The 17,907-nt window shown below is 42.4% G+C and overlaps 1 protein-coding gene across 1 annotated transcript in view; it reads left to right on the top strand.

The window, feature by feature from the left end:
- The window catches only part of LOC115477824 (ELKS/Rab6-interacting/CAST family member 1-like), a 631,897-nt gene extending 614,604 nt beyond the window's left edge, over positions 1 to 17,293 (top strand). Inside the window, exon 10 of the mRNA XM_030214916.1 lies at positions 15,557 to 17,293. Within this exon, the coding sequence (XP_030070776.1) occupies positions 15,557 to 15,694 (138 nt within the window). The 3' untranslated portion in view covers positions 15,695 to 17,293. The remainder of the gene's footprint in view (positions 1 to 15,556) is intronic.
- The last annotated feature ends 614 nt before the right edge of the window (positions 17,294 to 17,907 follow it).

Raw genomic sequence — 17,907 nt, 5'->3', positions numbered from 1 at the left:
ATTTAAAACCCATTTCTACTTTCACTCAACCCCTTCAGAGATTAATCTTCCTCTCACAAACCCTTCCACAGCACCCCCACCCTTTTTCAGTTTTCTCATCTGCTCTTCAATTCTTCAGACTATTCATACCATGTATCAACCTCTTCCCCAAACTTCATCCCCTTTCTCTTACCTCCATTTCACACTCACACTCATACTCCCACCCCCATTCATACTTATCCCTTCCAAATTCCCATCACTCGCCATTCCCTAACACCTCCCCCTTAATGTCCCCTTCAGATTCCACTTTCCTTCCCATCTCTCTGCTCTGCCCTTCAGCACTCTTCCACGCAATCACCAAGTCCCTATTCTTTCAATTCCCATCCATCATCTGCTCTGATCCCTTTCATCCGTTCCCCAAATTTCATTAAATGTCTGTTACATAAGAATATAAGCGTTGCCATACTGGGACAGACTGAAGGATCATCAAACCCAGCATCCTGGTTCCAACAGTGGCCAGTCAAGGTCACAAGTACCTGGCAAGATCCCAGAACAGTGCAATACATTTTTTGTTGCTTATCCTAGAAATAGGCAGTGAATTTTCCCCAAGTCTGTCTTAATAATGGCTTATAAACTTCTGTTTTAGGAAGTTATCGAAACCATTTTTAAACCCCACTATGCTAACTGCTTTTACCACATTCTTTGGCAACGAATTTCAGAGTTTAATTACACGTTGAGTGAAAAAATATTTTCTCCAGTTTGTTTTAAATTTACTACTTTGTAACTTTGTTGTATACCCCCTAGTTCTAGCATTTTTGTAAAGAGTAAACAAGCAATTTATGTGTACCCATTCCACTCCACTCATTATTTATAGACCTCTATCATATTTCCCCTCAGCCATCTTTTCTCCAAGCAGAAGAGCCCTGGCCATTTAGTCTTTCCGTACAGGGAAATCATCCTATCCCCTTTATCATTTTCATCGCCCTTCTCTGTACCTTTTCTAATTTCACAATATGTTTTTTGAAATGCATTGACCAGAATTGCAGAGAGTGTTCGAGTTTTGGTCACACCATGGAGCGATAGAAAGGCATTATAACATCCTCACTTTTGTTTTCTATTCCTTTCCTAATAATACCTAACGTTCTATTTGCTTTCTTAGCCACCACTACACACTGAGCAGAGGGTTTCAATGTATCATCAACGATGACACCTAGATCCATTTCCTGGTCGGTGACTCCTAATGTGGAACCTTGCATCACGTAGCTATAGTTCAGGTTCCTCTTTCCTACGTGCATTACTTTGCACTTGCTCACTCACATTAAACGTAAACTGCCATTTGGATGCCCAGTCTCTTAAGGTCCTCTTGTAATTTTTCACAATCCTTACTATGAGAGAGTGCACCACCCCTCCCTGAGCATTTTCAAAGTAGAAGACCCACCAAAACAAAGCAATCAACCCAGTCAACACAAAAAACATCCCCTCCTCTCTGAAAAAAGCACACTGTCTCATCCTCTCATCCCAATAAAATACGAACAAGCCCACAAACATGAACAACCCAGATTATACCCTCCCTATTTCAGACAGCCTGAAAATTCTCGGTGTTACAATCGACTCTAACCTCACACTAGAGAACCAAGTGAAATCTACAACAAAGAAAATGTTCCACTCGATGTGGAAACTCAAACGTGTGAAACCATTCTTCCCGAGGGAAACATTTCGTAACTTGATACAATCAATGGTACTAAGTCATGTAGACTACTGCAACGGAATTTATGCGGGATGCAAAGAACAAATTGTAAAGAAACTCAAAACACGGCAGCCAGGCTTATATTTGGAAAAATGCGATTCGAAAGTGCCAAACTCTGAGAAAAACTGTAGTGGCTCCCAATAATAGAACGTATTGCTTTAAAAATCTGCACCCTGGTTCATAAAATTATGTACGGTGAAGCCCCGGGATACATGACAGACATCATAGACCTACCAACCAGAAACACAACAGGATCAACATGAACATACCTAAATCTCCACTACCCAAGCTGCAAAGGACTCAAATACAAATCAACCTATGCATCCAGCTTTTCCTACATAAGCGCACAACTATGGAACGCATTACCAAAAGCCGTGAAAACAACTTATGATCACCTAAACTTCCGGAAATCATTAAAAACTAACCTGTTCAAAAAAGCATACCCTGAGGAGTCACGTGATGCACTGAGAGCGCAAGCAGCATAGCGGCTGAGCTCCGGGGACCCCACTCCTCGTTTTGCATGAAAAACGGCTGAAAAGCTTAACCATCGGTGAGCTCGAACCCGCAAAACAAAGCGCAAAAGTATATGGACCAGTTTGTGGTCTCCATGCCTGGGGGACCTGCGAAACGAAGCGTCCGGACGGAAAAAGGAAAATCGCCACCAGCGACCGCAGAACCCAAGATGGAGGCGGGAGAATTAGAGACGCGATCAGAGTTCTCGGAGCATCAGGTAGAGGCGGCGCTGGAACCCAGATTTAATTCCCTGATCACCTGGCTGGAAAAATTTGACGCAAGCATGGCAGAAATATCGAAGCGCACGCAGGCCCTGGAACAACGAGTGTCAGACATGGAGGACACGTGGGCCACAAGTGCGCCGAAACTTGAGGAGTTGGAGGAGAAGCTTAATGCGCAAGCAGAAAAAATTGATGACCTAGAGAACAGGGCTTGACGCTCCAACATAAGGCTGGTAGGCATACCTGAGTCTGTGTCAGATAAGTTGCTGGGACCTATGCTTGAAAAATGGCTCCAACAAGAGTTTGCGCTCTCCGATAGCAGAGGGGGTTTCTGCATTGAAAGAGCACACCAGTTGGGAAGATACCAGACTGGTAGGAAGCCCCGGGTGGTGATCATCAAAATACATAACTTTATTCATAAAGAGGAGATCATGCAAGGCTACAAGTTAAAAAGGGACACTCTGAAATATGAGGGAGCCTCGATCTTGATTTTCCCAGACTATTCAACTGGATTACAAGAGAAAAGAAGGAGATTTCATCCTGTATGTTCGACCTTGGTAGAGAAGAAGATTCGGTTTGCCTTGTCCTACCCGGCAGTTTTGAAAATACAATTGCAGGGGAAGTGGAATGTTTTTACATCAGAAAAATTGGCAATGGATTTTTTTGAACAAAGAAGTGCAGGACTCAGTACCAGACCCATGAGGAGGACAAGAAGCATTGAAAAGACTGAATTGCGCCTGGAAAGGAGGTGGATTGCTGGCACCAGAAATGAGTGAGTGAGAGTGGTATGCCTGGTCTTTGTGAGGTTTGACATTGAATAGTTTGTTGTATTCTAGGACTTGGGTAGGAGAGGAGTGGGGTCCCTAGCACACAAGTGACTCTGGTGACGCTATATGGCGGCACACCTAGTTGGTAATAGGGAAGGGATGAGGGGAGAGGGGGAGAGGATGGGAAGGAGAGGGGAGATGAGAGGGAAAACTCAGGATCAATAAAAGGGAAGCACTGGTGGAAGAGAGATTTAACGGCAGTATGGGGGTTGGCCAGAGGGGGGAAACAGAATGACCTCTTCCCGGGAGTAGGGCTGGGCTCCTGGGAGATGCAATACGTATGGCTACAATATAAATCTGTGAGGGGGAGATGTGATGTCACAACACAAGCCGCAAATTAGAATTATTTCTTGGAATGTGTCTGGCATCACGTCCCCCATTAAGAGGTCCAAGATCTTGAATCAACTCAAACATCACAAAGCTGACATTGCCTGTATCCAGGAAACCAAGTTAACTGACCTCGAACATGAAAAATTGAAGAAACAATGGGTGGGTGATTGTTACTATTCTTCATCAGGGGGGAAAAAAGTGGGGTAGCAGTTCTTATTAGAAAAGGGTTACCATGCCATATAGAACTGATTCATTCAGATAAAAGGGGAAGGGTACTTCTACTGAAACTGCAGATCCAGGGGCAGATGCTTTATCTGTGTACAATTTATGTGCCCAATTTCCAGGCTTCCCCTTTTTTCCAGGACCTTATAGCATTGGGGCTAAAATATACAGACGTGCCCTGGGTGTGGGCGGATGATTTTAATGCAGTTATGGACCTTCAGGCTGATCGATCGGGACAGGGGTGAAGACCAGAGGGAAGGGGGGTACTGGACTCCATGTGTACAGCCTTGACTTTGGTGGACATGTGGCGATTGTTACACCCTCTTACGAATGATTATACTCACCAATCTAAGGTCCACCATACTTGGTCCCGCCTTGATTATATACTAGTGGCACAGACACTGTTCTCGAAAGTAACAGCAGCAGAAATAGGCCCCCTTGAAGTATCCGATCACTCGATAATCTGGGTGGATATAGTCTTGGATGGGCTAGGGGCAGGGGGAAAATTCTGGAGATTCCCATCCTTTTTGTATAAGGATGAGAATTTTGGGAAGTATATCAGGGAACAGTGGACAGCTTACGTGGATACGAATGCAGAATCTTGTGAGTCCCCAATAGTGTTTTGGGAAGCCTTGAAGGCGGTACTTAGGGGGAGTATTATAGCATATATGAGTGCCAGGGGGAAGAGAATTGCTGCAGGAATTCTTAGATTAGAAAAGGAATTCAGACAGGCGAAAGCCAGATACCTGCAGTTCCCGTCGAGGGGACATAGAGAAGCAATGGCGGCGACCTCGGTGGCCCTTAACTCGCTCATCCACGAACAGACTAAGAAAAGAATGTGGGTGAGGGGAATGAGATTTCCGAGATTTGGGAACAAAACAGGGAGGTTACTGGCTCAAGTGGCTCGTGCTCAGGAGCGGAGACGGCTGATCACGTCAGTGGTCCTCCCTTCTGGGGTTAGAGTAAGAAACTCAGAAGGAATTGTAGAAGCATTCCATACATTTTTTGCTCAGTTATACGCCAGGGGGGGAGAGGAGGAAGAGACCCCAGCGCAAGATTATATAGATGATGCAGGGATGCCTAAGTTATCGCCGAGTGCCCGTGAGGGATTGTCCAGACCCATACAAATGTGGTCGCACAAATGCACATCTGGGCCATATATTTTGGACTTGCCCAAAAGTTCAAGGCTTTTGGAAAAGTATAGCAGAACACGTTTCAAGTATGTGGCGTGTTAGATGGCACCACTCCCCCAAGCAACTTTTTCATATATTTACAATCCAGCGACAAGCTCCGGCTGGCGTAAGAGCGTTCCTTCAGCGGGCAACGTTGATGGGGAAGAAAACAATCCTGCAAGTATGGCTGACTGAGGAACAGCCCACAGTTAGCCGCTGGAGATCATTAATGATACAAATGTGTGCTTTGGAAAGACATAGTATAATGGACATTGCATCAGAAACTGGAGACTTGTTTTGTAGAATCTGGTCCCCCTACTGGGATACCCTGACAGCAGTTGCTAAAAGCAGAATTTTGAATGCTTGATTTGGGGAAGGGGGGGATTTGATTGGGAGGGAAGGGAGGGGGGAGGGGGGGGAGAAATTTGAGGAAATAAAAATTTGAAATGTTGAAATATGGGAATGTTAATCTACATGGTTGTAAATTGAAAATTTGTTGTAAATCTTGTTTTGAAGAATATAATAAATATGATTAAAAATAAAAAAAAAGCATACCCTACCAACCCAACTTAAATGCCTGTACCCTGCAACACAACGAAAGGGTAATGGATATATAATAACTCTTCCTCTCTATGATTCCCTAATGTGTCTGTACACACGAACCTTATTCTACCACAACATTACTGTATTTGTTCATACCGGAATTGGCGAACGCCTTTACGGTACTATGTAAGCCACATTGAGCCTGCAAATGTGGCTTACAAACGTGATACAAACGTATCACAAACGTGATACAAACGTAACAAATAAAAAAAATACCTCTGCAGCATAGGCATTTGCCGCAGGTGAGTTCATGTGCTCCTTGATACAGACAAAGTGAGAACGTCACCAGATATCTCGATACTGATGCTTCTTTAATGACACAGCTATCTTAAATTGGATGAGGATCCAATCCACCATTTCATGCATAACTGTGTGCCAAATCTTAACCAACGGGCCCAATGGCTCAGCCCAGGACTGCAAGATGCATTTCTTAACCAGCAGGCTAGATAACAGCACAAATCTGCATTGTGCATCATTTAGGCCCTCCTTACCGGAGGCATTAGGAGTAATTGTGTTGTACACCTCAAATATCACTTGCAAGTGCTTATGCAAAAGTTCTTCAGCCAAATCCGCCTCCCACATTTTGGCTAAAGGTTCCAGGTATGTCACTTTTCTGCAGTCCCTAGCTAGCTGGTACCATTGGGATAATCTATTCAGGGTGGACGGAAGGAGCAGGAAGACCTGGTTCAGCTGAGTAAAACTGGGTTTAGAGGACAACCTTTGTTCCAGAGAGAGAAGATAGTCCCGCCCTTGAAAAAAATGAAACAGATGATTATTGGGGATATCCCATGCATGCTTAAGTTGATTGAAAGAGGGAAAAACATGCCCCCCACCAGGCTTCTTAGATGACCCAGGTATCCGACATCCTCCACTCCTCCACCCCTGAAAAGCACCAGAGCCTAAGCCTGGCAGAAAACCTGGATTACCCACCAGGGACAAAAATGGGTTTACCCCTTTCTCCTCCCCAACAGTATAGTGCCACCAGGTCCAGGCCTTGCTCAGAGAAATCAGGAACTTGTTCGTCTCCAGGGCTCCAACCTGTCTGTGAAATGCTGGTTCTGAAACAGAAAATACATCCTATGGTGCACACCATCTCTGCCAGAAATCCAGAGAAGCAAAAGTACTGGCACCTGTGTATAGTTCATGGAGCCATCGTAAAAGCACGGGAACATTATACAAGCGAGGTCTGGTAGCCTCACACACACACACACCCCGTGCCCTGTTATATATTAATTTAGAGAAAGCTATCTTGGGCCTCCTAGAGTGCTAAATGAAGGCACTAACAACCCTTCAGTACAGCCCCTCCTCCTTCTGTTGTACCCATAAAGGTAACATTTGCAGTGGGTATAGTAACTTGGGCAAAAGAACCATCTGACATAAGGCTGCTCTACCTAAAAGATTTATTGGAAGGTCACTCCATGCTGCTGTTGCGCGCTTTCTAATTTTTTGCCAACATTTTTTCGGTAAACCCAAATATAGTCCTCACTCAGATATACCCCTAAATACTTGATTCCCGTTTTCGCCCAGGACAAAGAGAAGTCACTAAGGCTTTTGCTGTCACAAGGGTGTGTGATGGACAAGGCTTCAGATTTCCCAAAGTTAATACGTAACCCTGCAAAGGACCCAAAGTCCTGTATTATGTGCAAATATATTTAAGGGTAGAGGAAGCCCTGTTAATAAATAACAGCATATCATCAGCAAAGAGGTTTATTCGATATTCTTTATGCCCCACTACAATGCCTTCCACATTTTTATCTTGGCATATTCTTGCAGCTAGTGGTTCTAAGGTGAGAACGCAGAGTAGCAGGGAGAGGAGACAACTCTGCCTCTTTCCTGTATTAAGGTGTAATGTGTCCATAAGTGCATCATTAACAAGTATCTGAGCAATCAGATTACTATATAACACCTTAATCCAATCCAAAAATGCCCCTGTGATACCAGTGCACCTCAACACCCAAAACAAGTACTCCTAGACCACTTTATCAAATGCCTTTTTAGCGTCCAGGCTGGCCAACATCCCCAGGGGTTGATCTGCCTTCATGCAAAATACAACTAATCTTAAGAATGTTAGCAGAGGCAAATTGGCCTGGCACAAACCCTACCTGATCTTGATGTATGAGTTGAGGGAGAAAACGACACAGTCTGCCACTGCCATAATCTTTAAATCCTGGTTTAACAGAGAAATAGGCCTATAGGATCAGCAAAATGGTAATATAGACATGGTTCAGAGACAGGCCCATAACTTGAGTGTCCTAAATCGATTCACACATTTGGGTAAACGGAGGCACTATGAGATCCTGAAGCATTTTGTAAAATTCAGTACCAAGCCCATCTGGCCCCGGGGACTTAGCCAATTTAAGTCGAGGACGTCAAAACATGATGACATCGAGGGCGGCGGACCTATCAGAGGCGCAAGGGCGGGGCCGAGGTAGATGGTTACAGAGCGACGAGCCTAACGATCCTTACGAACCCTTCACTTCAGTGAAGCCACGGAGTCCGCTTCAGAACGTTGAAGGTGCCTTTTATTATAGTAGAGATACATCCCTCCAAGCCATGCACTTCTAGCTATTCCCCATGTTCTAGTTTAAAAGTTGCTCTATATCCATTTTAATTGTTCCACAGGGAGATTGTTCCATACATCTGCATCTTTTCTGTTGAGAATTAAATATTCCCTTTTGTCACCCCTGAATTTTCCTCCTCCCAACCTCATTCTTGTTCAGTGACTGCATTTCCACTGAAAAATGCTTGCTGCTCGTATATTATTTATATCTTTGACATATTTTAGTGTCATACTCATGTGCTTCTCTCTGTTCCTTTAGGGTATACATGTTTAAGTCTTTACATCTTATTTCAAAAGACTTTTGGTGCAGATGATATACTATTTTTTGTTACATTTGTACCCCGCGCTTTCCCACTCCTGGCAGGCTCAATGCGGCTTACATGGGGCAATGGAGGGTTAAGTGACTTGCCCAGAGTCACAAGGAGCTGCCTGTGCCTGAAATGGGAATCAAACTCAGTTCCTCAGTTCCCCAGGACCAAAGTCCACCACCCTAACCACTAGGCCACTCCTCCAACCTTTTTCTGAATCATCTCTTTGTCTATATCCTTTCAGAGATATGACCTCCAAAACTGGACACGTACAGAAGCATTGTTAACTTCTTTATGGGCATGTTTCACAATAGTAGATAATACCTGCCATTAAGACTCGTTCAATCTGTTATTCTCTGTCTATTCACATGCACAGAAAGCAGTGTATGCAGAGATATAAATAGTAGGAGCTGGAAGTAGAAGTTAAAGAGTTAACGAAGGTTCCCTTTTCCCCAGCAGGCTTGATGATGTGGCCAGACTGGTGGCAGCATGACTTTAAGTGGCAACCAGTTGAGTGGGTAAAATGTAGAAAGAAGAAGAAATTAAAGGCCAGGGTTTAATGAAAGAGGGAAAAGAGGGGCTGAGTAACATACACACACCACAATTTACCCACTTCCCTGCCTGTGTCCAGCAGCCACAGTCTCCCCAGTCACTTACTCTGGCCTCCCAACCCTTTTAAACCCCAACCACTCACTCAGCTCCACACCACTCCTGTATCCACTCACTAACTCAACTCTCTGCCAAATATCTCCCATCTAACCACTCACTCATTCAGTGGAGGAGTAGCCTAGTGGTTAGGGTGGTGGACTTTGGTCCATGTGGAACTGAGGAAGTGAGTTCAATTCCCGGCACAGGCAGCTCCTTGTGACTCTGGGCAAGTCACTTAACCCTCCATTGCTCCATGTAAGCCGCATTGAGCCTGCCATGAGTGGGAAAGCGCGGGGTACAAATGTAACAAAAATAAATAAATAAAATAACATCCATTCACTCTTTCAACCCTTCTGACACTCAGTCTTCCCATGTGCACATATACATCCACTCAGCTCTCTTCCAATTATACCCCCCAGCTACTCTACTTTCCACCACTCATCACACCCCCCATTCCAATAACCACTCACTGATTCACCCACACACCCCTCCCCCCAAAGTCATGTTCTCCCTTTACAAAACACACCTTTCTGCCATGCTAAGAGCATGCAATTTTCAACTTCTCTAATTCTGGTTATAGTTCTCCCACTGTACCCTAAGTATTCCTCTTGCTCTGACCACTGCCTTGCCACATTATTTTGCTGTCTTGAGAGAATCAGATACAATCACCCTGTGTTTTCCCTTAGAGCACATTAGATTTAGATTTATTATTTATAATTCACCTTTACCCAAGGCGGAGAACAAAAAATACACAATAAAACAAATAAAAACACTAAACAGCTTCCAAGACAAAATTAATAACATTCAGAATAAAGACATTAAATCAGATTAAAAGCCAAACAAAACAGCTGCTACGTCAGTAAGCACTTATAAGAAGTCACATTTCCCTGCGTTTTGAGTTCCAAAGGCATTTGTTCCATTCATTCGGTCCAGCAAATGAGTAGACTCCTTCTCATGAAAAGAGGCACCCCAAGCATACTAGTGTTCGCAGAATGCAGAGATCGAGACAGAACATAGCATTGCAGGATAGAACGCAAATAGTATGAATAGTTCTGATACAGTCCTTGATGAACCAGCAACAGCAGTTTGAACTTAATGCAATAAGCCATAGGCAAGCAATGCAGGGTCATAAAATAAGGAGTAATATGCTGATATTTAAACAGTCCATACAAAAGGTACACAGCAGAATTTTGCACCATCTGCATTGATTGTATACAAGAAGCTTATAAACCTAAATAGACAATAATCCAATCCACCTACAAGCTTATTTTCGAAAGAGAAGGGCACCCATATTTCGACACAAATTGCAAGATGGGCGTCCTTCTCACAGGGTTGCCCAAATCGGCATAATTGAAAGCTGATTTTGGACATCCTCAACTGCTTTCCGTCACGGGGATGACCAAAGTTCACAGGGGCTTGTCGGAGGCATAGCGAAGGCAGGACTGGGGCGTGCCTAACACATGGGCGTCCTCGACCGATAATGGAAAAAAGGGCGTCCCTGACGAACACTTGGACGACTTTACCTGGTCCTTTTTTTTCTTACGACCAAGCCACAAAAATGTGCCCTAAATGACCAGATAACCACCGGAGGGAATCGGGGATGACCTCCCCTTACTCCCCCAGTTGTCAATAACCCCCTCCCACCCTAAACAAACATTTTTAAATATTTTTTCCAGCCTCTATGCCAGCCTCAAATATCATACCCAGCTGCATGAGAGCTGTATGCAGGTCCCTGGGGCAGTTTTAGTGGGTGCAGTGCACTTCAGGCAGGCGGACCCAGGCCCATCCCCTCCCCCCACCTGTTACACTTGTGGTGGTAAATGTGAGCCCTTCAAAACCCACCAGAAACCCACTGTACCCACATGTAGGTACCCCCCTTCACCCATAAGGGCTATGGTAGTGGTGAACAGTTGTGGGTAGTGGGACGACCATCTCTAAGGTTTCCCCGCCCCTTCGCCAGGATGTCCTGCGAGGACGTCCTTAGGAAAACTTGGGCACCCCTTTCGATTATGTCCCTCTTAGTGTCATACTTTGCAAAACCTTCTGAAAATTGGAGCATGGTAACAAAGGATGTAATTTACTCAGCAATCGCAACTTAAAGTAGGAACTCCTAATCACTGAATGTACCTGAAACTTAAAAGATAAAAATGAATCCAAATAAATCCCCAAATTTTGTACCTGGTTGGAAACTTTTGCAAGAGTCCCAGATAACAAGAAATCTGTAGGAAAATCAGTTGAGGAATCAGATGTAACCAGGAGCAGTTCGGTCTTAGAAACATTCAATAATATCTGATTACTGGTCAACCAATTCAAAATGCCATAAAAAATCAACTGCAACTGGGCTACTGCTGCAGGAACAGATGTAATCAGTGGAAGAAAAAACTGGATGTCATCTGCATAAATGGGGTATGATGCACCAGAACCTCTACGTCGTCATCATCATCAACAACTTTATTTGATATACTGCAAATTGGAAAAGAAACACACATTTAGACCTCCTCCGGAGTTGATGTAAATGTATGACGGTTACCTGCACAGGGTGGAATTCAATAAATGGCGTCCAAAGTTAGGAGCCAGTATCATCCACACTAAGCTAGTATTCTGTAAAGAGTGCCTTTCACAGAATACTAGCTTAGTTTGCTTCTCACAGCCAACTTTACGCACAAGCACTTACATCTTCCAAAGACTGGTGTAAATGCTTGCAACCAACTAATAGCAGTTAGGCATAGAAATACAGGTATTCTTTAACATCATGCCTAAATTGTAGGAACACTTCTGACCCACCCATGCCCCTCCCTTGACCAAGAAGCATTTCGAGTTCTGTGCTATGAAATTTAGGCACGCATGTTACAGAATAGGGCATAGGGTAGATCTACATGTAACTCCTACTTAAGTCCAATAATTGATATCTCCTAACTGACTAATTAGTTTGTGTGGCTCTGGGATACACACCCAAATTTGAACAACCTATATAGAATCCAGGTGATATTGTATAAAATGTACATTGCAACTCCACCTTTTGTTGTGCTCAAAGTATGCTCCCAGGAATACTTCTGCATGGTGAATATGTAAGTGCACATGATCTTGTAGGTGCATGCACAGAAAAGGAGCACAAGTTTAGAAAAGTCCTTTTCAGTGCTTAACATTAGCTTTACGCATGGCTAAAATTTTATAAAATTATTCTGACCTTTTTTTCTGTCAAGATCAGATGTTTTTGAGTCTCAAAATATGAATTTTCACATTTTTCAAAAGCAATGTAGCCTAAAAAGAAAGTTGTTTCTAGGGATGGGTTGTCATTTGCGGTGATATAGGAAATGTCAGACATATTGATGTATGTCATTACCAAATGAAAATGAGCAAAAAACCCATTTCGTGTATTGTCATTTTCTTATAAAAAGTGTGCACTCTATGAAAAGAGGATATAAGATTTCAGAAAGAGTGCACACTCTTTCCAAGAGTGGAACCACCACACATGTGGAAACTATTGTTCATGTGCAAACTTGTGCATGCATGCACACACTATCAGGAAAAGAGGGTGCACTCTTTTCACATAGTGCATATTATTACCAAAAATGAAGAAAATGACCAGAAAACCCCAAATAAAATGAAAGCTCCTGTAAATGACACGGTAAACTACATGAAAATTTTCTGGCTGCCCATCCCTAGTTATTTCTTCTCTTGTACCAGGGACTGTTATCTAAAAGCACTTACGCAGTCGGCAGCAAGTGTTGACATCATGAGTGCTTTTTGTTTTGTGGATTTTTTTTTAACAAGGTCAAAGCCAGAGTGTCTGGCACTCCTTCTCCTGGGGTTGCTGCTACAGCAGCCAGCAACCTGGCTCCACTGCTGTGAAGTGCAGGATGAAACTCCAGTGCAAGTCTCAGTCTCAAGTCTCATGAGACTTGCACTGGAATTCCTTTCTGCACCACATGGTTTAAGCTTAAAGGCTTTGTGCCCCCAAATATCAGCGCTCCTCTGCTATGCTTACCATATTTCCCATGTTAATATAAGTACATAAGTATTGCCATACTGGGACAGACCGAAGGTCCATCAAGCCCAGCATCCTGTTTCCAACAGTCGCCAATCCAGGTCACAAATACCTGACAAGTTCCCAAAAAAAGTGCAATACATTTTATGCTGCTTATCCTAGAAATAAATGTTGGATTTTGACCCAACTCCATTTTAATAATGATCTATGGTCTTTTCCTTTAGGAAGCCATCCAAACCTTTTTTTAAACCCCGATAAGCTAACTGCTTTTACTACATTCTTTGGCAACGAATTCCAGAGTTTAATTACACATTGAGTGAAGAAATATTTTCTCCTATTCATTTTAAATTTACTTATTTTGTAGCTTCATTGTGTGCCCATTAGTCCTACTGCTTTTGGAAGAGTAAAGAAGCGATTCACGTCTACCTATTCCACTCCACTGATTATTTTATAGACCTCTATCATATCTCCCCTCAGCCGTCTTTTTTCCAAGCTGAATAGCCCTAGCCACTTTAACCTTTCCTCATAGGGAAGTTGTCCCATCCCCTTTATCATTTTCGTCGCCCTTCTCTATACCTTTCCCACTATATCTTTTTTTTTAAGATGTGGTGATCTAAACTGAAGACAATATTTGAGGTGTGATCGCATCATGGAGCGATACAAAGGCATTATAACATCCTCATTTTTGTTTTCCATTCCTTTCCTAATAATACTTAACTTTCTATTTACTTTCTTAGCCGCCACTGCACACTGAGCAGAGGGTTTCAACGTATCATTATCCCTTTCCTGGACGGTGACTCCTTATATGGAACCTTGCATCACTTTGAACTTGTTCACATTAAACGTCATCTGCCATTTAGATTCCCAGTCTCGTAAGGTCCTCTTGTAATCTTTCATAATCTTCTTGTGATTTAACAACTTTGAATAACTTTGTGTTTTCAGCAAATTTAATTACCTCACTAGTTACTTCCATCTCTAGATCGTTTATAAATAGGTTAAAAAGCAGCGGTCCCAGCACAGTTCCCTGGGGGGTCACTATACAGCCAGAATTTGTCTTAAGCCTGTACCCCGATTAGGTGCATTCCAGTGGCAAGTTTTAAAGTTGTACAGAGAGTATGAAAATTCAGCCACTTTTCCATATAACTTATGTGTTTCAGTGGTATTGGCCAAAGAGATATAACTTTGTATGGATAACTTGGTACAGAGTTGCACATGGATATTCAGTGGTAGCGCATACACATACATATAAATTATATCATAACTGCCAAGTTACCCAGTTCAGAAGGGAGATTTTGGGCCAGCCTTAGATTTCTGACGACCCTATCCTGTTGCATTATGGGACCTGCAGTGCTGATCTCAATGGGTAGAATCGGGAACCACAAATTCCACAGTGCTTTGGGATGTAAGTTCAAAACCAAGATTGGCCAAAACATTCTCCCTTCTGGACCTGGGTAACTTAGAACCTCCGAGAATTTACGTCTTTTAGTTTATTTTGCTTTGATTTTTTTTTTCTTTTCTGATCGCTTCTCATTGTACTTTCAAGAATCATCTTGTAAATTTTGGAAAATTGCACAACTATTTTGGAAAAGGTTTTAAAATTGATTTTGAGCTTTATTTAAAGGCCTTCAACTAGACTGTCATAAGAACATAAAAGTAGCCATACTGGGTCAGACCAATGGTCTATCTAGCCCAGTATCCTGTTTTCCAAACAGTGGTCAAGCCAGGTCACAAGTACCTGGCAGAAGCCCAAATCGTGGCAACACTCCATACTAGCATATATACTATTGTCTTTAGAACCAAACTGAAATTGTATGCCTTTCAGCTTGTCTGCTCTCATACATAATCATCTTGCCATCTTCTGTATGGTTTCATTTACCTACTCTGTTCACTTACTTGTCAATGAGGCACCCAGCCAAGTCAAGGTGCTATATAAGAATTAAATAAAGATTGTTAGGTGAGGAGTTGTTAAACTGCATATGCCTTGAATAAATGATACTGGGTTTATTCACAATCTATCTCTTCCTGGTGAACAGTTCCAGACTGTGACCATTTCCCTCTCCCCAAGGCTTATATCATGAAGATCCAGGATCATATTACTATTTCATTTGTAATCCTTGCTGTGAATAACTCTGAAACTCATATTGCAGTCTTGAGAGCATAATGAGAGTTGGAAAGATGGCTAAGAGGATACCGTTAAGTGTGTCAGTTCTGTAAACTACTGGCCTTTTGCTCTAAATATTCTCAATGAGTGTCATCTTGCAACTTTTATTTCTTCCAGTCATTTTCTTCATTCCCCCCCCCCCCCCCCCCCTCATCTCGACCCACTTTTCTTTCCTCAGCCTTTTATCTCATTTTTTCTGTCTGTCCCCTCTTCTTATTTCTCCCACTTCGCTATTTACAGTATAAACTAATAAATTTTTTTATCTCTTGTGTTACAGCTCAATGATGAGTTAGAGAAATGTGAGCGAGAAAACGCAGACCTGCAAGAGTTTGCCAATGCTGTTCTTCAGCAAATAGCAGATCACTGCCCTGATATCCTGGAACAAGTTGTCAATGCTTTGGAGGAGTCCTCGTGACCTGATCTTCTTGATAGTTATTTGGAGGGAGCAGCCGGTCTTTCAGACAACTCATGGAGTCGCATAACAGAGGGAAGCACGAACAGAAATCAGGAAAAACAAATTTTGGTGCACCTTTTGTGGAACAAACTCAGACATCCAGTTTCTTAGTGCTTTCTGATCTGTGGTTGTGCAATTACACATTCAACCTGTCTAGTGTTACATATTTAAGTAATTTTCTAGGGAGCCCCCATACTTGACTGCACTCTGCTAGAAATTTACACTACAGCAAGCAAGAGGGAAAAAGAGCAATGGTGATTCTCATTGACTTGTGTTTTTGTGAATATATTTCTTTTTCAAGATGTGATTCCTTGACATTGAGCATGGTCAACTACAATAGCCTTGTGAGAAAATTTGACAAAAGTTGTTTACTGGAGACTCACTGGTTATATCAGTGATATCTATGAGAAAAACATAGTTATTGTCCTTAAAAATTGCCACCCACATGCAGGATACAATCTTTCATATAAGATGTGAGTAAATGATGGCTTAATGTGGAATGAGGAAAGTACAAGTCCATGTATTTTCTGATTGGTGAGTTCACCTACCTGGTCTTGCTGTTCCATCAGTCAGTACACATGGTTTTAACTTGGTAGGAAATTGGGATGATTTCTTCGTCTATTGGACATCCTCGCCTGTTTAGTTTTTTTTGGTACTTAGTATAAGGTATTAGGCAATGAAATGGATTTAAAGAAAGAGTCTCTATGATAATATATATGTTTTTCCCAGGATTTTAGTTGTTGCAGTATTGCTAACAACAAAGTACTAAAACGATTTAAAATGAATCAAAGGCATCTTCTGACCTATATCCATTTACACTTTTTCCAGCATCCCAAGTTAACAAAGAACGACCTTGAAATCTTTGATAGATTTAGCATTGTGTAATTATAGATCAAGTTCGTTTTTCATATGGCAGATCTTCATACACACAAATCCATTTTGCAACACATGGAGAGTCAGAATGATGAAACTGTCACAGAAATGCCTAGTTTCACAGTGCAATACCACCCTTTCAGGCAGGGAATAATGGTGCTGTCATTCTACATTTAGTGTAATATGGTGTGGTCGTGTATTCTTCATCGGATCAATCTGAGACCAGATTTGTAACACAAAGGGTAAGAACCTCTCATGAATTTCATTTCCTGAACTTTACGTCTTTCCTAATCTCGATACTGTTAGGTATGAGCAGAATCCTTATAAGATCGTAACCGCTTCTTTAAGGAACCAAGCAGATGATCCTAAGCATTTTTCAGAGCAGCGTCTACAAAGTAGAGTATGCCTAAGTATTAAATATGGATCAAAGCTTAACTGTACAAACAAAAGCCACCATTCTTTTACAGGTTAAATATAGATCAAATCAATATTTCCCTATCCTGTCCCAGGCAAACCCACTTAAAAGCAGATTAGAGAGAGATACACACTTGAATGAAAACCACACAATGAAATAAATAAAACTTAATCTTTTTTATTTTTATAAATTAATTACGTAGAATTTTACCGCTCACTGTTTCAGGATTACCACTGGCCCAACGCAGCTGCCGTCAGTAGTCCCACCCCGAGCATGAGCCATTTCCAGGGGAAAAAGAAAACCCCCAGAAATGGCTTGCGCGGTGATAACCCGGTGGTAATCGGGCATCGCCGCACGCTGCCCGGTTAGCGCGGGAGTCCTTATCGCCACCTCAGTGGGTGGCGGTAAGGATTCCCCATCATATGGCCATGCGGTAAGAGTTCTCTTAGCGCGTGGCCATGTATGCCTTGGGGACTTTTTAAATGCTGCAGTAAAAACGGCCCCTGCTGCCAGCGCAAGGCCCTTTTGCCTGCAGCTTGGTAAAAGGACCCCTTGATTATTTACTACCTCTACTAAACATTTTAGTGGTCATGTCTACTCAGATTTTAACTAGAAAATGTATCATTATTCTCATGTTAATTCAAACATAGCAGTGGTTTCAGACTTTGAGGGAACTATTTCAACAACTTAGTGTCATCTAAACTGGAGAAATCAGATCTAATGTGGAATATTGAGAAATAAGATAGCACTAGTTCAAAAGCAGATAAAATGTTCTGATTTATTATAAAAATAAGTGACACTTATTCCACTATTTCCCATTATAGTCCAGAATGACTTACAAACATAGGGGTCCTTTTACTTAAAAGCATTAAGAAGTAGGCTTAGT

This window comes from Microcaecilia unicolor, chromosome 9, assembly GCF_901765095.1.
Source record: "Microcaecilia unicolor chromosome 9, aMicUni1.1, whole genome shotgun sequence".
NCBI lineage: Eukaryota > Metazoa > Chordata > Amphibia > Gymnophiona > Siphonopidae > Microcaecilia > Microcaecilia unicolor.
Note: the sequence above shows the minus strand (reverse complement) of the source record. Positions and strands in the feature narration are given on the sequence as shown.